At 40.9% G+C, this 18,866-nt stretch overlaps 1 protein-coding gene across 1 annotated transcript; it reads left to right on the forward strand.

The window, feature by feature from the left end:
- Positions 1 to 15,886: 15,886 nt before the first annotated feature.
- Positions 15,887 to 17,821, forward strand: LOC147855474 (uncharacterized). The gene has a single exon (XM_087329933.1). It carries the CDS (start codon positions 15,949 to 15,951, stop codon positions 17,437 to 17,439), a length of 1,491 nt encoding a protein of 496 aa, XP_087186059.1. The 5' UTR covers positions 15,887 to 15,948; the 3' UTR covers positions 17,440 to 17,821.
- Positions 17,822 to 18,866: the final 1,045 nt, after the last annotated feature.

Genomic DNA, 18,866 nt, shown 5'->3' on the forward strand with positions numbered 1-18,866 from the left:
CAAAGTCCTCCTATTTATACGGCTTTAAAACCGTGGTTAAAGTAACTATAGTTAGTCTACCAATGTTGGGTTACATGCAAGTTAGTTCCCCTATGTTAGGTAGTGGTTAGATGGTTTTGGTTAGTACAAAGTCACAACATAGGGGATTAGCACTAAATGATTATGAACTCAGAATACTCCATCGTTGTTGACATATGCAAGGCAAAGAGTTCCTCTTGCACTTCCATCACATTATGACATCAGATGAACTTGCTTCGAAATTGTTGAACAAGCAATTGGTATGGTTGGGAGATAGGGACTCCTACCACTCCTGGGTTCTTGAGTAGAAAGTTGCCACCAACAAGGGAAGTTTCTCTATATCATTCACCTTCCCAATTGAAACTGCGTGATGCTCGAAGGATGCCAAAAAAGCTCTTGCATCCTGAACACCATCACCTGGAAAGGCAAATTGAAAAGCCATATCCACATAATACTACGACAAAATCAATCTTCCCAAGATGTGGAAAAGATCGACCCTCCTTGGAGCGCCAAAATGAAAGGATGATAATAGAAAGAAAAGATAAAGAAGATATATAAATTTAAAACTACAAAGATCTATTGATAACGAATGATCATGATAGAAAGAAGAGAGAAAGAAGATAAATAAATCCAAATATACAAAGCTATATTGATAACAACTAAACCACACTACATAAATGGGCAAGAAAACACCACATGAAATAGCTCTCCCTCCACCACCTTACTCTCCTTGCTTTATATGAAGGTCTCCACTACTAGATAACTTTCCCTTGCTTTCTTTTTTATGCTTTTTTTAGAAGTTTTCCATCTCTTATTCTTAGCTATGACACAATGACATTCTAATTGTCATATCTCCCTCATCCGAGCTCCAAATTTAGAGATTTAAAACATTACGGATAACTCTCTTTACAAGATTTCCAACCTATATTTGAACTTGATATTTGGCTTCCAAACGAATGCGTTATGAGCATTCATTTTAGACTGTGTTTTGGTGGCCCACTTTTTTCTTCTTTTACTTTTCTCCACGTATCTTGCTTTTAGTTTGACTTATCCTCAAGACCTTGGTTCGTGTTCTTGACCTCCATATGTGAATGCTCCATACTTTATATTCTTGTAGTGATTAATACCTTGAATTCTAAAAACACTTTCACAAATACGATGTCAATAAAGATACAGACAATGAAGGTAATGCCAATGAAACATCGAAGATCATGGGCGGTGAACCTAACAACAATGTAATTGACTCTAATGTAGTTACCCCTATTTCTACTCAAGAAAAGAAATCAGGAAGCCCTATGCATACTAGACGAATTCCACGTAGAATTCGTTTGGACAAATTTAACTTGGTGACATCAAATAAGCAACTTGGATTTGATGTCAACAAAACATGTTGTGCTCATGGTTGTATGTCAATGATTGGAAAAGCAAAGTTGCGAGAATTAAGGCGTTACTATTTTTCGATGATTGGTTATGAGAAAGACATTTACCTCGTCTCACATATGCAATTGGTGTCTAACAAGTCTTCGGGGATCAAAGTATCATTCAAGTATTATATCTTCCCTGCGCAACAAATATGTAGAGTTGCATTCAAAATTGCGTTGTGTTAGTAACATGTAACTACATAGAGTACAACAATGTCTTCTTAGTGGGCATCCGACTATCAATTGTAAAGAGGTTCCAAGTATGAAAGGTGCAATTAGAAGACATGTTATTTGTCGTATGAAAATTTACTTTCAGTTAAATTGTGAAGTAATGCCCACAAAAGGCAGGATGCACCTCTTTGATAATTACACACGTCGGGAAGTCTATGATGTCTATCGATCAGAATTGCTATTATCAAGTGATAAATATGTCACATACAGCCAATTCACAAGATTGTGAAGAACATTGTTTTCAAATGTTATTATTCCGCGTAAAGTACGCATGGGCATTGCTCGATTTGTGCGAACCTTAAAAGTTTGGCTAAAGGGGTGAAGACAACAATGGAAAAGGATATAAGTAAGAAGTTACTACAAGAGCATCGTGAGGCACAATCGTTAGAACGAAAGAAGGCAATGCATCATAGAGAGAAGTGTTTGAAGAGGCCTGAACAATACATGTGCTTAATGATCGATGGCATGGACCAGAAGAAGACATGCTTACCGCATATGCGGAGGCTCCCCAAAGACATCAATGATGAGTGCCTTGTTCAAATGCACTTGGTGGGATGTTTGGATTATAATAGGTCAGTTGGACCTCACCTCTTCATTACATACCCCAATGTTCAAAATGACCCAAACCTAATAGATACAATGATTCACCAAGTTTTGATGTCTTGAGGCCAGTTGTTCCCCCCTGTTCTCTACATTCAATTGGACAATACTGCTAGAGAGAACAAAAATTCAATTGTGTTTGGCTATCTAAGTATGTTGGTCAACCAAGGATTGTTTAGAAAAGTGAAAGTCAATTTTCTTTTGGTTGGCCACACACATGATCATATAGATCACATGTTTAGCACATTCTCCAGACAGTTGTCTCGACATGATGCTTTGATGTCATTTGTGATGCCCAAAAGTGTTACATTTGAAGGAGATATATGAGTTTAAGGGATATATATCAGATGGGGTGTTGGGAATGTTAAAGTGCTCACCCAGTTAAACAATATAAGCTTCAATCACATTTTTATGATAAAGAAAAATGAAATAAGTGGTTCTACGCTTTTGTATGCCAAGCAATATTCATCTTCTACAAAATGGGAAGAAAGAACAGTTGCATAGTGACTTGGTAGAAGAACAAAAACACATATGGCTCCAAGCCTTAACAGAGAAAAGGAAGCATATTGAGGCCGCAAAGAAATATGTCGCACAACAAGACACGTCCTGGTGGGATGTTTGTTTTAGTGATAAAAAAGGAATTATTGACAATTGTGTATCTAGTGATAATTGGACTTTGGAAATGCCATTCACATGGTCACTACAACATGATCGTGTAAATAAAACTCCGAAGCAACAAACTAATGCGATTAATGACAGTTTGGTCCATCCACAACAAAGAGACATTTATGTGGGACCAAGGATGACCAAAGCAGCTAAAGTTAGATGGCAAGGCAATTTGCAAGAGCTCGCAGTGGGGATGTTGATTGCAACACCTGCTGATGACAACTCACAAGGCCACCAATTTTGGATTGGTAAAATTCTAGAAGTGTTAATGCATGAAATAGAAAACACGATCAACTCTATAAAAGTGCATTGGTACAACACTAGAAGTGAAAATGCTTTTACAGGTAAGCATACATTGGAGATGATTGAATGCCCGACGACAAGGGGAAGTAGGAAGAGGAAGCGAAACATTCGTAACACCTCGAACCTTGATATCTCTGATGTGGATATCATCGTGTATGACTTCACGCTTACAAAAGTTGGATGTTTAAGAAAGTCAACAATAGATATAATAAAAGAAAAATTACCAGCTCTACAAGGTGGCTCGAGTCAAATGCAAACGAGATCTACTAGACATAATCTAGAGTCACACCATTTAGTTTATGAGGAAGATAATGCATTGATTGGTACATCCGAGGATGACGAGGAAGAATCCTCATTGTATATTAGTTATAGTAGTGATTCTCCATAAAGGAGTGATCATGAATGTATTTTTGGCTATTAAATGTAACTACCTTCCACTTGTAACAAATCGAGTAATATAAAAGCATGTGTTTTGAATTCTTTCAATTCCTATGAATATCATTTCTTATAAAAAGAAGTTTGGTTGTAAAGTTTGTGATATAAATTGAGAATGTAACTTTTTGAAATTTCACTTTTTAAATTTATTTTTAAATCATGAAAATGGTGGATTTTTAACCTTTTTCATAGTATATTTGAGAATGTATGATACTAGTATCAATGTGTTTGTATTATCATTGACAAAGTACTAAAATCAAACGGAATATTCCTTATCCTTCCATTTATGCGCAATCCTTCCACATGTGAATGCGAACATGTTGGACTAGCTACCATCTTCCTGATGACATCTTGAGACATTGTCAAGATTCTATTGGTGAGGTCAAGCTCCCTTATTACAACAAGCAATGATCAACTAAGACTCTATTGGTGAGGCTAAGCTCCCTTCTTACAACAATCAAGGGTCATTTGTATGCACAACAAAGTAAAATCCAAACAACAAAAGACCTTTCACTTTGTATTGAAATGCAAATAAAGAAACACTTAGGTTGTCAATTTCAAGAGTATGAAGTGACGTGTGTGTTTGTGCGTGGTTTACATATAAAACATCACATAGATAACCTCCCCACATTCCTTTGTTTTCACATTTAGGCAACATAAAACATACACTAGATGATGCAAGCTTATAGAACACATGGTAGATAAATTTCTTCAATGTAAATAGAGGGGGAAGCATTTTGTGAAAGAAATAATTGAAGCTTGATCATGATACTTCGCAATGAAATGAAGTACCACAATCGGTGTATGGGTACAGAACCGATTGATGAAGAACCACGACCATGTTTTTCAACGCATTCGCGTTGGTCTCTGCTAGTTGTTGGGACACATGGTTGGCTTGCCACATGGTGAGGAAAGCGCGCACATGCGCCTCGACATCTACTTCATCATTGTTGCGGGGATACAGGTATGGCATTGTGTTAGAGTTTGGGATGTCGGATGTATCTTCGATAGGGTTGATAACACGGTCAGTAGTTTGTGGGGTGTGGGCGTCACTATAGTCGACCTCCGAACTACTGTCGTTGGTTGCTCCGGTCTCGTGTTGTGCCTTGGAGAGGACTTCCGACACTGGGTGAACTTGTTCGGTGTGCGTTGATTCAACCACACTTTCTTCGTGATCGATTTGGGGAATGTCTCTAAGTAGTGATTGTTCCGTGAGTGCAACTTTAGCCACGCATTGGGACTCTGCCCGAGTGTGAGATTCGCCTCGTCGTGTTGTCTCTTTGCTGCCTCATCGGCTAGACGACATTCATTCCCCGGTTGCTCTCAATGTATGCACAGATCAACCAGGCGTGCCAAAAGTGTTACCGTCTTAAGGTAACACGGTGCTAGATACTCGTACCTTGGGTATTCGATTCAAGGTCTTATGGTCCAGGAGTGTAGTAGTGTCACATCGCTCCGTGAGATCTGATTGTAACAACACACGGATGAATCGAGTTGTCGTGACTATGGAGACTGAAACCGAGCCAATTGGTTACGTATATGCTATACAAAATGCATAAGAAAAACTCAACACAAATAAACCTCGACACAGAACAAAAGAGACATAATATCAGCAAATAGATTTCTATTATAAAAAACAACTTGATACAAGACTATTTGATTCTCTTTTTACAGGCTTTCCATGTCTCTTTTCATAGGGCTCATGGGCGGTTACAAATAGAGCGTGAACCGATACTACTAATAATAACTATTCACCATTTTTAATTTCTGGCTTCTTTATTGCTCGCTCGGCCCCACCCGCTTTTTGTTCAGCCCATAACCGTTTCTCGTCCCTTTCACACTTGGTTGTCCGAACCGGCCAACAACTAGTTAAAGCATGTTCCAATGCTGCATATGGATTTTCATGCACCACATCCTTAGGGTTCTCTATTGAAATCTTTTGTTTAGGTCTTCCCGCTTGACGAAAACCTTGAAAATTCAATGAATTTACAACCCTTCCCAATTAATCAAATTCAAGGTGACGGGGTAATCCCTTATCCCTAAATTTTTGTTGCCAAGGAACTTTTCCAAGGCCCTCCCTAATTCCTGAATTACCTTGCCAAATATTCTCACGAGTAGTGGGAAAACTATTACGTTGCATATTCATTTATTTCCCCTTCGACTTGCCCTTAACTTGATGCCAATCTTTGTCATCAACATCACTACTAGTTCTATCCAACGGTTTCCCCCCCTTATCTATAACCACTAAACTTTGTTTTTCCATATCCATAGATTGAGGATATATTTGTAAATAGTCCTAAAGTCATATAAGTATAAATATGACTTAGGGAAATCACTTTGTAGTGGAACAACTTGTTATTATTATCGTTGTACAGAGAGAGAGATACAGAAAGCCTCTTCTATTGTAACCGTTGGTTGGCGAACCTAGAAAATATGTTTCTAGTGGGCCTGTCATGGCTATATTTGTAAATAGTCCTGAAGTCATATAAGTATAAATATGACTTAGGGCAATCACTTTGTAGTGTAACAAGTTGTTATTATTATCATTGTACAAAGAGAGAGAGAGAGAGAGAGATGCAGAAAGCATCTTCTGTTGTAACCATTGGTTGGCGAAGCTAGACCTCGAGGTTGTTGCCTCTAAGTTTCACATTGTTGTACCTCTCATCTATAGTGATCTTGTTTGGAGTCTATGGGCTCCCGTGGTTTTTTCCCCGATTAGGGTTTTCCATGTAAACATTTGGTGTCATCCCTGTTGTCTGTGTAAGTGCATTGCTTATTTCTGTTTATTTCTTCCATCGTGAGTTTGAGACTCGGTCGTGGCCGAGCGCTATTCCACACAAACCGGACTCGGCCAGCAAAAGAGCTTCGAGCTCTCTATACCCACACTCACACCTACAATGTTAATAGTGGGCCTTTAGTGGGGAGCACTCAGGCTTCCTACGCGAGCAAAGGACTCCATAGCACCAGACGGATACACGAACACTTCGACCTCCCAAATCGTGGATCCCTCTCTCTCTCTTCTTTCCCTCCAAGGAGAGAGGGAATTCGTTACATCAGGTTGTTAAGACAACCACTTTCTGTCAAAGATTTCCCTTGATTCTCTCCACCTAAACCTCTTGTTGTCCTCTATACGAATGGAACATAAAGTTACCCCTTTTCTACTCTAACTAGTAGTTTAAATATTGTACATATATTTACATATGTTTGTACATAAGGTCAGATTTGTATGCATCCATGCACACCCCTTGTTAACGCGCATCTTGCTCCGTTTTTCCCAGTAGCTGGAATCCCTCACGACAACGGGAACCCAGACCACAAACACCCATTTAGGACTCCCTCACGAATCTACCATGTCCCGAACCAACCACCGATTCCAATGCCTTCCACACCTCAACTTACCACGGGGACACTTTTCACGACCTCTAGGGTCACGAAGGTCATAAAATAATTACAACATAGGAAGTCCATGGACCACACAGGATTGCAAGTTGAACACATCATATATGCTTGAGAGTGCCTAGTTCCTTCCCTCACTCTAAGCTTCAACTGCGCCCTTGCCGAGGGTTTTCCACCCCAATGAACCATGAACACAATGGCCCCTATACATAAAGTAGGGGACCCAATGGACCCAAATACATATAGGACCATTATGATAGGTCATACACTCGCTAAATTATATGGTGCAGTAATGGAAGCAGAGATCATCGATTATATGGAAACCTTAAGTCTTCGAGCACCTACGCAACCTAACTTTAGACGAGTCTTCTCCACTATTGACCATATCTTCACACTTAGATGCTTAATTGTCTAGACGAAGGCTTGCAAGAAGAAACTATATTGTTGCTTTGTGGACTTCCGCAAAGCCTTTGACATAGTTCCTGTCAGGAATAGTACTAAAACAGAGATGGAATTAGTACTAAGAACGGCAGTACTATTAGTACTAAGAGGACGGGACTGCGTAAGATTCCCGAGAGAGGAAGTGAGAAGAGGAGAGAGAGAGAGATAGCGAGAATGAGAGAGAGAGAGAGATGATGACAGCAGCTATATATTATGTGAAAAGATAAGTACAAGCGGCTAAGAGGCTTAAGACTGGCGTTGAACCAATTTGGTTCAAAACAATGCCTTGTGCCTCCTTTTATAGTGTTTTTAGGAATAATCCTGAAGCTTCTAGAATGTTCCAGAGAGATCTGGAATATACATCAATTTTCTATGATAAAGTATAAATGAAAATAATATCCTACAAAATACAATTCATAATCTAATGGTAAGAGCTCGACCCATGTAGCATAAAGTCATGGGTTCGAGTCTTGCCATGACACTATCTCCCCCTTAAAGACGACGAGTGGAACGAGTCAGCGCTAATTGCGGACCGGGTTTGTCCGGATACTTTCGGTGGAAATCAGCAAGAAGATCTTGTGCATTGGCAACATTCTCGACGGGTTCCCAAGTACGTTCGCTTGGACTATAACTGAGCCAATCGACCAAGTAATAAAGTTTGTTGTGAACAAGTTTGGAATCGAGGATGGTAGCAACTTCATACTTCGGGCCGGCGTCCAACTCCAGCGGGGGCGGCGGTGGTGTCACACGATCGGGAATGGTGTTTGCTTTATAAGGTTCAAGAAGCGAACAATGGAAAACCGGATGTATCTGAAGCTGCGGAGGGAGATCCAGGCGGAAGGTGACATCATTAATCTTCCCCGTAATACGGAAAGGACCGAGTCGTCGATAATCCAACTTGTCGCACGGTCGAGTAGTCTTGATGTGACGACGTAAGAGCCATACTCGATCTCCGATGGCAAAAGAGGAGGGAATCCGATGACGATCCGCATAAGTCTTCTGTGTGTGTTGAGCATGACGAAGGTGAGTAGAGAGATCCATCTGGATCTTGCGTAGCCTCTCCAAATGGTCCTCGGCACGAGGGTTGGTAGGTAGCTCCGGAGTGTCGATCACCGACCAGCGAGGATGGAAACCGGTATAAGCGAGAAATGGGGAGACCCGAGTCGAGGAGTGAATAGCATTATTATACGCAAACTCCGCAAAGTGGAGAATCTCGGCCCAATCGTCCTGTTGATAACTCAGGAAACACCGGAGATATTGCTCCAACGTTTGGTTTGTTCGTTCCGCCTGTCCATCAGTTTGAGGATGGTAGCCGGAGGAGAGGTTGCAGGAGACCTTGAGCATCCTGAAGAGATGCTGCCAAAATTTGGAGACAAATTGCGGGCCTCGGTCACTGATAATACTGTCTGGTAGGCCATGATGCCGAAATACCTCACGCATAACAAGAGCGGCGGTTTCCTCGCTAGTGATGGCTTTAGTACATGGCACAAAATGTGCCATCTTCGTATATCGATCGACGACGGTTAGGATAGCATCGAACCCCTTCGAGACCGGCAGATCTCTAATAAAATCAAGACAAATAGACTGCCATGGCTTACTTGGAATTGGTAAAGGTTCCAACAAGCCATATGGATGGTGTCGTGGCATCTTTGCTCGGCAGCAAGCATCACAGGTCCGAACGTAGTCGTCGACAAAACGGCGCATGTGGGGCCACCAAAAAGATCGCTGCACTAACTCTAACGTCTTGGTACTACCGAAATGTCCCGCCGTATGGGTGTCGTGACAATGTTGGACGATTTGAAGGCGACAGGAGCAATCGGGGACATATACGCGCTTTTTAAAGAATAACAAACCATCATGATATTCGAATTGTCGGTAGTCAATACCTGGTTGTTGAGACTGAGAACAGGATGCCCGAGAAGTATCAATGTGCGCCAGGATGTCTTGAGCAAAACTATCCGTCTTCAAGGTTGCACGTATGTCATCGGTAATCCGTGAATCCATCGGGGTGTGAAAAATCCGCGTCGTGTGCAATCGTGTTGGTCCCAAGATTACTTGCTTTTGATTATCAAATGTTGCGTCACCAGGACGAGGTGCAAGATATGAACGCCGTGATAGTGCATCTGCTTTTCCTTGCTGCTTCCCCGGTCGATATGTGATTTCGAAGTTGAAACGCGTGAGGAATTGCGCCCACCGAGCTTGCCGTCGATTTAGTACGCGAGCGTTCTGAAAATAAGCAAGATTTTTATGATCGCTAAAGACAATGACCTGATGTGGAGAGCCCTCTAAGAAATGCCGCCATTGTACAAATGAATCCACGATGGCTAATAACTCCTTGTCATGTATTTCGTAGTTGATTTCTGCGACATTGAATTTGCGCGAATGGAAAGCCACCGGATGCAACTCTTCTTTATCGCCTTGTTGAGAAAGGATGCTACCGAGGGCGAAATCTGATGCGTCGGCCTCCATGATGAATGGTTTGCTTGTATCCACATGAGCTAGAATCGGTTCTGATGTAAAGGCTTTCTTAAGATGCCGAAAAGCCATATCTGCTTCGATGGACCAAAGAAATGCTTGGCCCTTCTTCGTAAGTTGTGTGAGAGGTAAAATAATCTTCGAGTAATCCTGTATAAACTTACGGTAGAAGTTAGCAAAGCCTAGAAAACATTGTACATCTCGTACCGACCGTGGAATTTGCCACTCTAGTACAGTTTGGATTTTAGCTGGATCCATGGCGATGCCCTTTGAGGAGATGACGTAGCCTAGAAATTCCACTTGCTTGCAGTCAAAGCTACATTTCTCTAGCTTGGCATAAAGACCATTCTCGCGGAGTCGTTTTAGTACTAATAGTACATGAGAATCGTGCTCTTCTTGGGTCTTCGAATAAATCAACAGATCATCCAGATAAATGATCAAACAGATATCCAAGAGGTCTCTGAATATATCATTTGCCATGTGTTGGAAGACTGCGGGTGCATTGGTTAGGCCAAACGGCATAACAGTATACTCGAAATGCCCATACCGCGTGCGAAAAGCGGTCTTCCACTCATCTCCCGGTCGGATCTGCACGAGATTATACGCTCCTCGTAGGTCGATTTTAGTAAAAAACTTGGCACCATTAACTCGCTCTAAAAGACTTGATATAAGAGGAAGTGCATACCTATTCCGGATGGTGACTTTATTCAATCCGCGGTAATCAACGACAAGACGAAGTGAGCCATCTTTCTTCTTGACAAAGAAGATGGGTGCACCGGCCGGAGATTTCGAATGACGGATGAACCCGCTTGCCAAGTTCTCCTCTATGTAGGCTCGAAGGACTTCTAACTTGGTGGGTGACAAGTTGTAAATTGGTCCCCATGGTGGCTCGGTTCCTGGTTGTAAATCGATGGGATAGTCATAGGGACGGTGATGAGGAAGGGTACCGGCTTTTACCTTGTCAAATACATCGGTATAAGGATGATATTTTGCCGGAAGTTGTATTGAGGAGTCCTTCTTAATAGTGCTAGAAGGATGTACTGATATGGCAAATAGGAACATTGCCTCCTTGGGTCCTTCTTCGCGTAGTTGATGGAGTGAAATGGTCGAAACTCGGTGAGTTGATTCTTGGGGTGGTCAATATCGGACTTCTCTTGTTCTCCAATCTATGGCTGGATTATGTAATTCAAGCCAAGGTAATCCTAGGACAATGGGATGCTCTGAACTACTAATTATATTAAATGATATTATACACACAAAACTACCTAGGACAACTTGAATGGGTTCTGATTCTTCTACAATATTCCTGGAAGCAATGGGACGACCATCAATGACCACTACAGATGCGGGACAAGGAAGTTTTCTTAAGGATATCTGAGAAGCTTGGGCAAAATTTCGATCCATGAAACAGGAATTAGCTCCGGAATCTAAAAGTGCTAGGACGGGTACTGGGGGAGTACTTTTAGTACTAACAATGACTTGGGCTAGGAACACATTGCTAACTTGCTTGGAAGGAATGGAACCACTAATGGGCTGTACAGATCTAGGGCTGCTATCCAACCAAATGGCTCCTATTTTGGCTGGACTCAATCGTTTAACTCTTCATCTAATTGACTAAGGATTTCAAATTTATTTGAGATACTTGGGCTATTAGTACTATGAATACTATCTGACACTCTATTAGTGCTATTAATACTATCAGACACTCCGAAGGGAAGAATTGACTCGGGTTTAGTATAGGCGACGATTTGATTTACCTGTCTTCTTGGCCTATGGGGACAATTGATGGCGATATGTCCTGGTCCACCGCAATAAAGACATAATCGATTGGCACGTCGTCGTTGCTTTTCTTCTTCCGATAACAGGCCGCGTCGACGCATGGTATCGATCTCCATCGGTGTCGAAGTATTTGCTTGAGGTATGTCTCGTGCAAACGGTTTAGCCGCGACTGCGGCGTAAGTGGGCTCTGGCCTAGAGCGTGGTATCTGTAATTGACGTTCTGAACGCCGTTCAAAAAGGCGGTTGTCACATCGAACTGCTCGACTGATTGCCTCCGTAAGAGACTTTGGTTCTTCGGGGAAAGTTAGAAGTAGATCTTTGACATCGTTTCGCAAGCCATAGCGAAACTGCTCCATTAGTGCTTGATCATCCCAGGGTATATCTGAAGCAAGTAGGCGGAAATCCGCCGCGTAGGCAGAGGCTGGACGATCGCCTTGACGCAATCGCCGGATCTTGTTGATCGCCATCCTGATGTTGTCGGTGTCTCCAAAGCAGGCTTTAAACTCACCAATAAAATCTTCAAAGTTATTAAGTAAGGGTGATTGTTTTTCTAGAAGCGGAGCAAACCATGTCAAGGCTGAGCCGCTAAGTAGTGTGCCTATTAGGCCGACTCGAGATGCATCAGTGGGATATCGGGAAGGATGCATCTGGATGACTAAGCGTACCTGATTAAGGAATCCCCGGAATTGCGAACGCGTTCCATCAAATTTCACAGGAAGTCCAATCTTGGGCTCTTTATGAAATCCTTGGGGACTGGATCCTTGTTGTTGCAACGCTGCTTCGAGTTGTTGTACCCGTAACGCTAACTCCCCATGTTGTTGTTGCGTTTGTTGTTTTTCTAGAGCGATTTGTTGCAAATCCCCTATCAGCCGTTGGTTTTCTTGTTCCAGGGCAACAAACTTTTCTTTTAGGCACTGTAGCTCGGAGAAAACGGATTGGTATTCTTGGGCACTAACAGTAGCCATAGTATAGGGAAAAGGGTAGGAGGATGAGGGAGAGTGACAAGTAGGCTAGAGGGAGAAATTGGTTCAAACTGTCAGGAATAGTACTAAAACAGAGATGGAATTAGTACTAAGAACGGCAGTACTATTAGTACTAAGAGGACGGGACTGCGTAAGATTCTCGAGAGAGGAAGTGAGAAGAGGAGAGAGAGAGAGATAGTGAGAATGAGAGAGAGAGAGAGAGAGAGATGATGACAGCAGCTATATATTATGTGAAAAGATAAGTACAAGCGGCTAAGAGACTTAAGACTGGCGTTGAACCAATTTGGTTCAAAACAATGCCTTGTGCCTCCTTTTATAGTGTTTTTAGGAATAATCCTGAAGCTTCTAGAATGTTCTAGAGAGATCTGGAATATACATCAATTTTCTATGATAAAGTATAAATGAAAATAATATCCTACAAAATACAATTCATAATCTAATGGTAAGAGCTCGACCCATGTAGCATAAAGTCATGGGTTCGAGTCTTGCCATGACAATTCCTAGGGAGTGGTGGTTTGATAGGCTTAAAAACTTGGAGATACCAAATGACATGATCTAGGCCATCTAGGCTCTATATGAGCAAGTCTTTGGGTTCGTAAGATGCCCATGTGGCCTATCTCATTGCTTCACCAGCACCTTTGGTGTAAAACAAGGTTGCCCCCTATCATTGACTCTTTTTGGAATCTACATTGATGAGATCACTCATTTTATTGCTCGTAAGGGAGGCAATGAAGTAGCCATTGGGGGTACACAAGTTAGTCTCTTACTCTACGCAGATGACATAGTTTTGCTCTCGGAGTATGAAGTTTGAACACAACATACAAAAGCACCTTAATGCCCTAGATGATTTTTGCACACAACGAGGACTAGTAGTGAATCTAGCAAAACTAAAGTCCTTATCTTTCATACATCGTCTCAAGTTAGGAGTAAATGTCACCTAATCCTCTCTCATAAACCAGTTGAGGTAGTTAGATCATATGTATATCTGGGAGTCACTTTTAGCTCGTTTAGGTAAATTCTCGATGTCCCAAGCAGCCAAAGATAGGCTAACGAGAGGGTATGCATCCCTCTCACTCTTAGAGAGACAATGCCACTAGGCATACTTTCAAGCGCCATAGACTAAGGGATGGATCTTCAACTTATTAATGAACCCTTCCCTCATGTATGCATCAGTAGTATGGGCTCCAGGTCTACCATCTTTCGTGTGGGTGCAATTAGAGAGACCTTTGGTGACGATGTTATCACTTCAACTCTGAAGCAAATCGACAATACCACATGACATTATTAGCATAGAGTTCAATTTGCCCCTGATGTTAGTAGAATCTCTTTTCCAACTTGTAGTTTTTATTCATAGGATACATAGCCAACCACAAGATAGGATACCCCGTCCAGCTTTTGACACATCCTGATCCCTATATGCGTCCGGAGATACTAGCTCTTGATATAACGCTGTAGTGAGTTGGTTACTTGCAAATGGCATAGACATTAAGAATCTTGAATGAACTTAGGCTTGTTTTATATCAAAAGGAATAATGGCAACATGTTTTATCTAGAATTTTGCCCTTCGAGTAGTAAAAAAAGGATAAGAAGTGAAATCTGAAAACAAGGTTTGGAACATGATCTTGTAATCACTAATATGCTAAACGATATGTATGCAGAATTCCATTTCTTCTTATGAGATGGATGGAGTCATTGAAACAGGAGGGGGGAGGATGCTCTTACATATGCATTCAGAATAATTCCATTTCTTATGTGATGGATGGATTCATTGCTCTTGAAATATTGCATTCAAGTTGTGATTTTCATGGTCGAGCACATCTGATTTAAAAGAAAGGAAAAGAAATCCATATTGCCATCGCTCAACTAGGTATCAACTTGGATATGCTCATTAGAAGCACTGTTGATATGTATGCAGCACGTGGAAGTTTATCATATACATATAAACTGTTCGATGGGTTGAGATCCCTCAATGTGGGTGTCGATCACATGGCTTTACATGAAGGCATGTCCATACATGCTGAAATCATGGATTGAGGCATACAAAATGACCTCTATACCACAATTCTTTGCTTGAGTTTTACGTTGAATATGGGAAATAGATGATGCTTGGTCATTGTAAATGTGGTGGTATGCATGTAAAGTTTGTCAAGGATTAGATGACCCAAAGGTGGTATCTGGATATGTTGAATATGAACATGATGAGGAAGATTGATTTGCATTGAGCATATGCAAATTCATGGTATGTTTCAACTATTGAGGACTTAGCGCTCAATCAAGTCTATCAAACGAAGGATTCATGGCTAGCCATTGTCTTAAACAAGACGGGTTGGGGAAGGATAATCACTTCCTTTCCATCATTTTATATTTTGTAGCTGATATGCATTTTAAAACTAATGGAAGGATATGTTTTCTTAAAATAAATACAATGGGATAGACATTAATAACCTACCTCCCCTTAAGTACAACCATGGAACTGATCAAACTTTAATCTCTCATTAGGACCATAATAAAGTAGTACGCCAAGAAATATGGCAAATTTACACCCGATATAAATGGATCACCCCACGAGAGTCACTCCCATCTAAAATGTTGTACTATAAGGAAGACTTCATGCACTTCTCTATGTTAGGTTTTATTACACGACCAAAATATCTAGATACATTCTTATCAAATGCGCTAAGGGTAGCCACTGGACAACTTAGGATATCATCTCACCAACTTGAGATTGAGAATGGTCATGCTAATAGAGTCCTTAGAGAGGAAAGACTATGTAGGTTATGTCGCATAGAGATAGAGTATGAGTATTACTTTACATGCAAGTGTCCAACTTATGCCGAGATAAGGGCGAAATACCAAGACATACTAGGACCCTCTCCAAACTATTAGATTCCCCGGATAAAAAGAGAGTAGGTAGGTATATCTTAGAGCTAAAACAACATAGGGAGAATAAAGTACAAAGTGTTAACCATAACCATTTTAATATTCACATTTAAATAAATAGAGCAGAAAGTATGTAAACCCTAGAAAAATAAATACATAAACTTAATTTCATACTTTCACGCCTTGGTCGCCTTCTTCTTCTTCTTCTTCTTCTTCCTTCTTCTATACTTCACTCGACTGCTTCCCCCCTTCATTCGCCTGTGACAAAAGACGCGCTTAGAGACACGACTGACACTCGCGAGGGAGATTCTGAGATAGCCATGGCATCCACCAGCATACCTGCTCCCACCCCTAGCGAGAAGCTCCGTAAAGAAGGGAACAAGGTCTACAAGCAACTCACGGATCCATCCTTGTCGACTTCATTCGGCCCTGTCCTTAGGAAAGCCAAACTAGATCGTGCGAAAGACCTTTACCACCAAGCCATGGCTGCTAGCACTTCTTCAGATGAAAGAGCTTCTTGTTCCAAGAACCTTGCTTCTCTTGGCTATCTGTTTTGCCGAACTTATGTTGAGCACACGTTGTTGATTCCTGTCCAGAAAGAAGAAGATCTTCAAGATCCACATCAAGCCATGATCACCCTGAAATTCTATGTGTCTGAGGCCGTGCGGAACTTTGTTGCTGCGCTCCGCTATGGTACGAATGAGATTGATGCTAATCATCCATGCAAACCAAAGGCATGGATAGATATGCTCATCCTTTCTGTCACCGATTTCATCAAATGGATCACTGACACATCTCTCCTTCTTCGGTTTCCTCATTCTCCCCTCCTCCAATACCTTTGTGATGCTTTCTCGGACCATCTTACATCTTTCACACCTCAAAACAATCATGGCCATCTTCAGCAAATTGAAGCTCCCTTAATAATTCGAGCATTCAAGAACTACTCAGAGGCACTTTTTAACGAGGCTCTAACCAAACAACTACCTGATAAAAGCAACATTGACTATGCTGCTTGTGCACGGTTGCTCCATGATTGTGATGTGCCCTTACGGAAAACCATCTCGCATCTACCGCATTTAGCCGCAACAGAAGAATACAAGAACTTAGTAGAAGAGGTTCACATGCTCGAGATCTCTGTCTCTATTCACCATTGCATATGTGAAGGCCTGCGAAACCTTGCGCTGGGTGACAAAGCTCTATCCAAAGCTTTAATGGACGATGAGGATCTTAACATGGATAGGGTGAAAGATTCATTGGACTATTATCGGCAAGCTTCAATTGCAACACATGGAAAGGACATGGAGATGGAGGCAATTGCCATGCATCGGATTGGAAAGGTATATGGAGATGTTAATAAGATGGCAAGTACTGCGCACAAGTACCACTTCCAATGCGTGAGGCTCGCTCACACGGTCATGTCACCCCGGATCAAGCAATCAGATTGGTACAAATACTCATTAGAGAAGGTGCAAGAGCATCAAGAGAAAGTAGTCCAAGAGGAGAAAGTGGAATATGAAAAGAGTAGAGAGCATATAGTGCAAAGATTGAAGATCAAAATCAACAAACTTTCTGAAGAAGCTAACAAGAGTGCAGAATCTTTCCTCATGTTTCTGTATAATGAGTATGCACACCCAGATTTGACGAGGAATATTATACCCAATCTTGATACCAAAGAGCATGTGAAACAAAGCTTAAAGAAGGCGATCCTTCATTACCATCCAGACCACAATGCGACGTATAATGAAGATTGGAAAGTGTTGTGCGATGAGATTTGCAAGCACCTCACTTGTAAGTATGAATGTTTCAAGTAGCTACATAGTTTTCAACATACATTATGTCCCAAAACAAAAACTTTTTGTAGATAATCCTTATGTTTGTATTCCTCATTCACATCACCATTGATGTTGTTGATGCAACTAGTGTGTATGGTAGTAGTTCCGTGACTATCACTAATGTTGCTCTTTTCAATGTCACCTTTCATGCACTATAGAATCATCCATCAAACAAGAGACAATCATGTCCACATGTCTCCAACAGGGAGTGTGGACATGGTCTAGATCCCATTATTGTGTGTTTCTCAAAGGTTATTCGATTGTATTGACCAATAACTAAATTTGTTCAGTTTGTTTGTAAATGGCTATATTTGTAGATATGTAGGTTTAGTTAGCATTCAATAGATGCAAAATTCATGTTTGTATGTGTCCTAGAACATGCTACAACAACATGATATCTATAAATTAAAATTAATTTAGATTTGGCATACACGTTGATAAAAGGGGGACAATATATATGACCTCTTAATATTTCAGTATTGACATGTTGAACTCCAGATAGGACTTGGCTCATATATTTTGTATGAAGGCAACATGATATCTATAAATTAAAATTAATTTAGATCTGGCATACATGTTGAAAAAGGGGGACAATATATATGACCTCTTAATATTTCGGTATTGACATGCTGAACACCAAATCGGACTTGGCTCATATATTTTGTATGAAGGCAATGCCCTTATTGAATTTTAGCAATTGTTTTTAAACCATGTGCCAAAGGGAGAACTTATGATAGCTTGGGTTAACCACTACCAGTTTTGTACACACCTAGATGTTGGTTTGAAATGAACAAATTAGGCTATTGTCATAAGCTTAAAAGGAACAAGGTACATATATTGAACTCCTAATCTCTCTAAACAAAATTCTCCTTTTAGCCACCAAGATATTTTAGGATGCAATGTTTGTTTGTATTAACAATGTAATATGATATTGTCATCTTAGCATTCAAATGGTTGTAAGAATATCTAGTGACGATCATGTGGTAGCATGCATGACTTGAAGTGCGCTATGTATTGTTTTTTTTCTCTAAAACATTATTCTTCATTAGTAGAAATTTTGTATACATGACGAAATAATTAGGCTAAAAACATTACAATGGGTCTAGCCATGATGACCTATGAAAACAACAAAGGAGAATGAAAGACGAAGAAAGAATGAAATTGAAAATCCTGTATGTATTGAACGTAGAACTTAGTGGACCATTGTAAAGAAATGGAGAGTGCGGGTGATGTCGTGCAGCAAAAGGAAACTCTATGTGTGTGTGTGTGTGTGTGTCACACACACACACACACAGACGGTGTCACGAACACACCAAGTGCGGACTAAGACAGAGCACAGATGATGAGGCTACGACGGAGCGATGACGGAATGACACAAGAGCATAAAGATAGAGATGAAGATTAAG

This window comes from Azolla caroliniana, unplaced genomic scaffold, assembly GCF_043228905.1.
Source record: "Azolla caroliniana isolate FFs.n. ecotype wild unplaced genomic scaffold, voAzoCaro1.0.p SCAF_14, whole genome shotgun sequence".
NCBI classification, from domain to species: Eukaryota; Viridiplantae; Streptophyta; class Polypodiopsida; order Salviniales; family Salviniaceae; genus Azolla; species Azolla caroliniana.

Coding starts and splice junctions, on each gene's coding strand:
- LOC147855474 (XM_087329933.1), top strand. CDS start 15,949: ATGGCATCCACCAGCATACCTGCTCCCACCCCTAGCGAGAAGCTCCGT.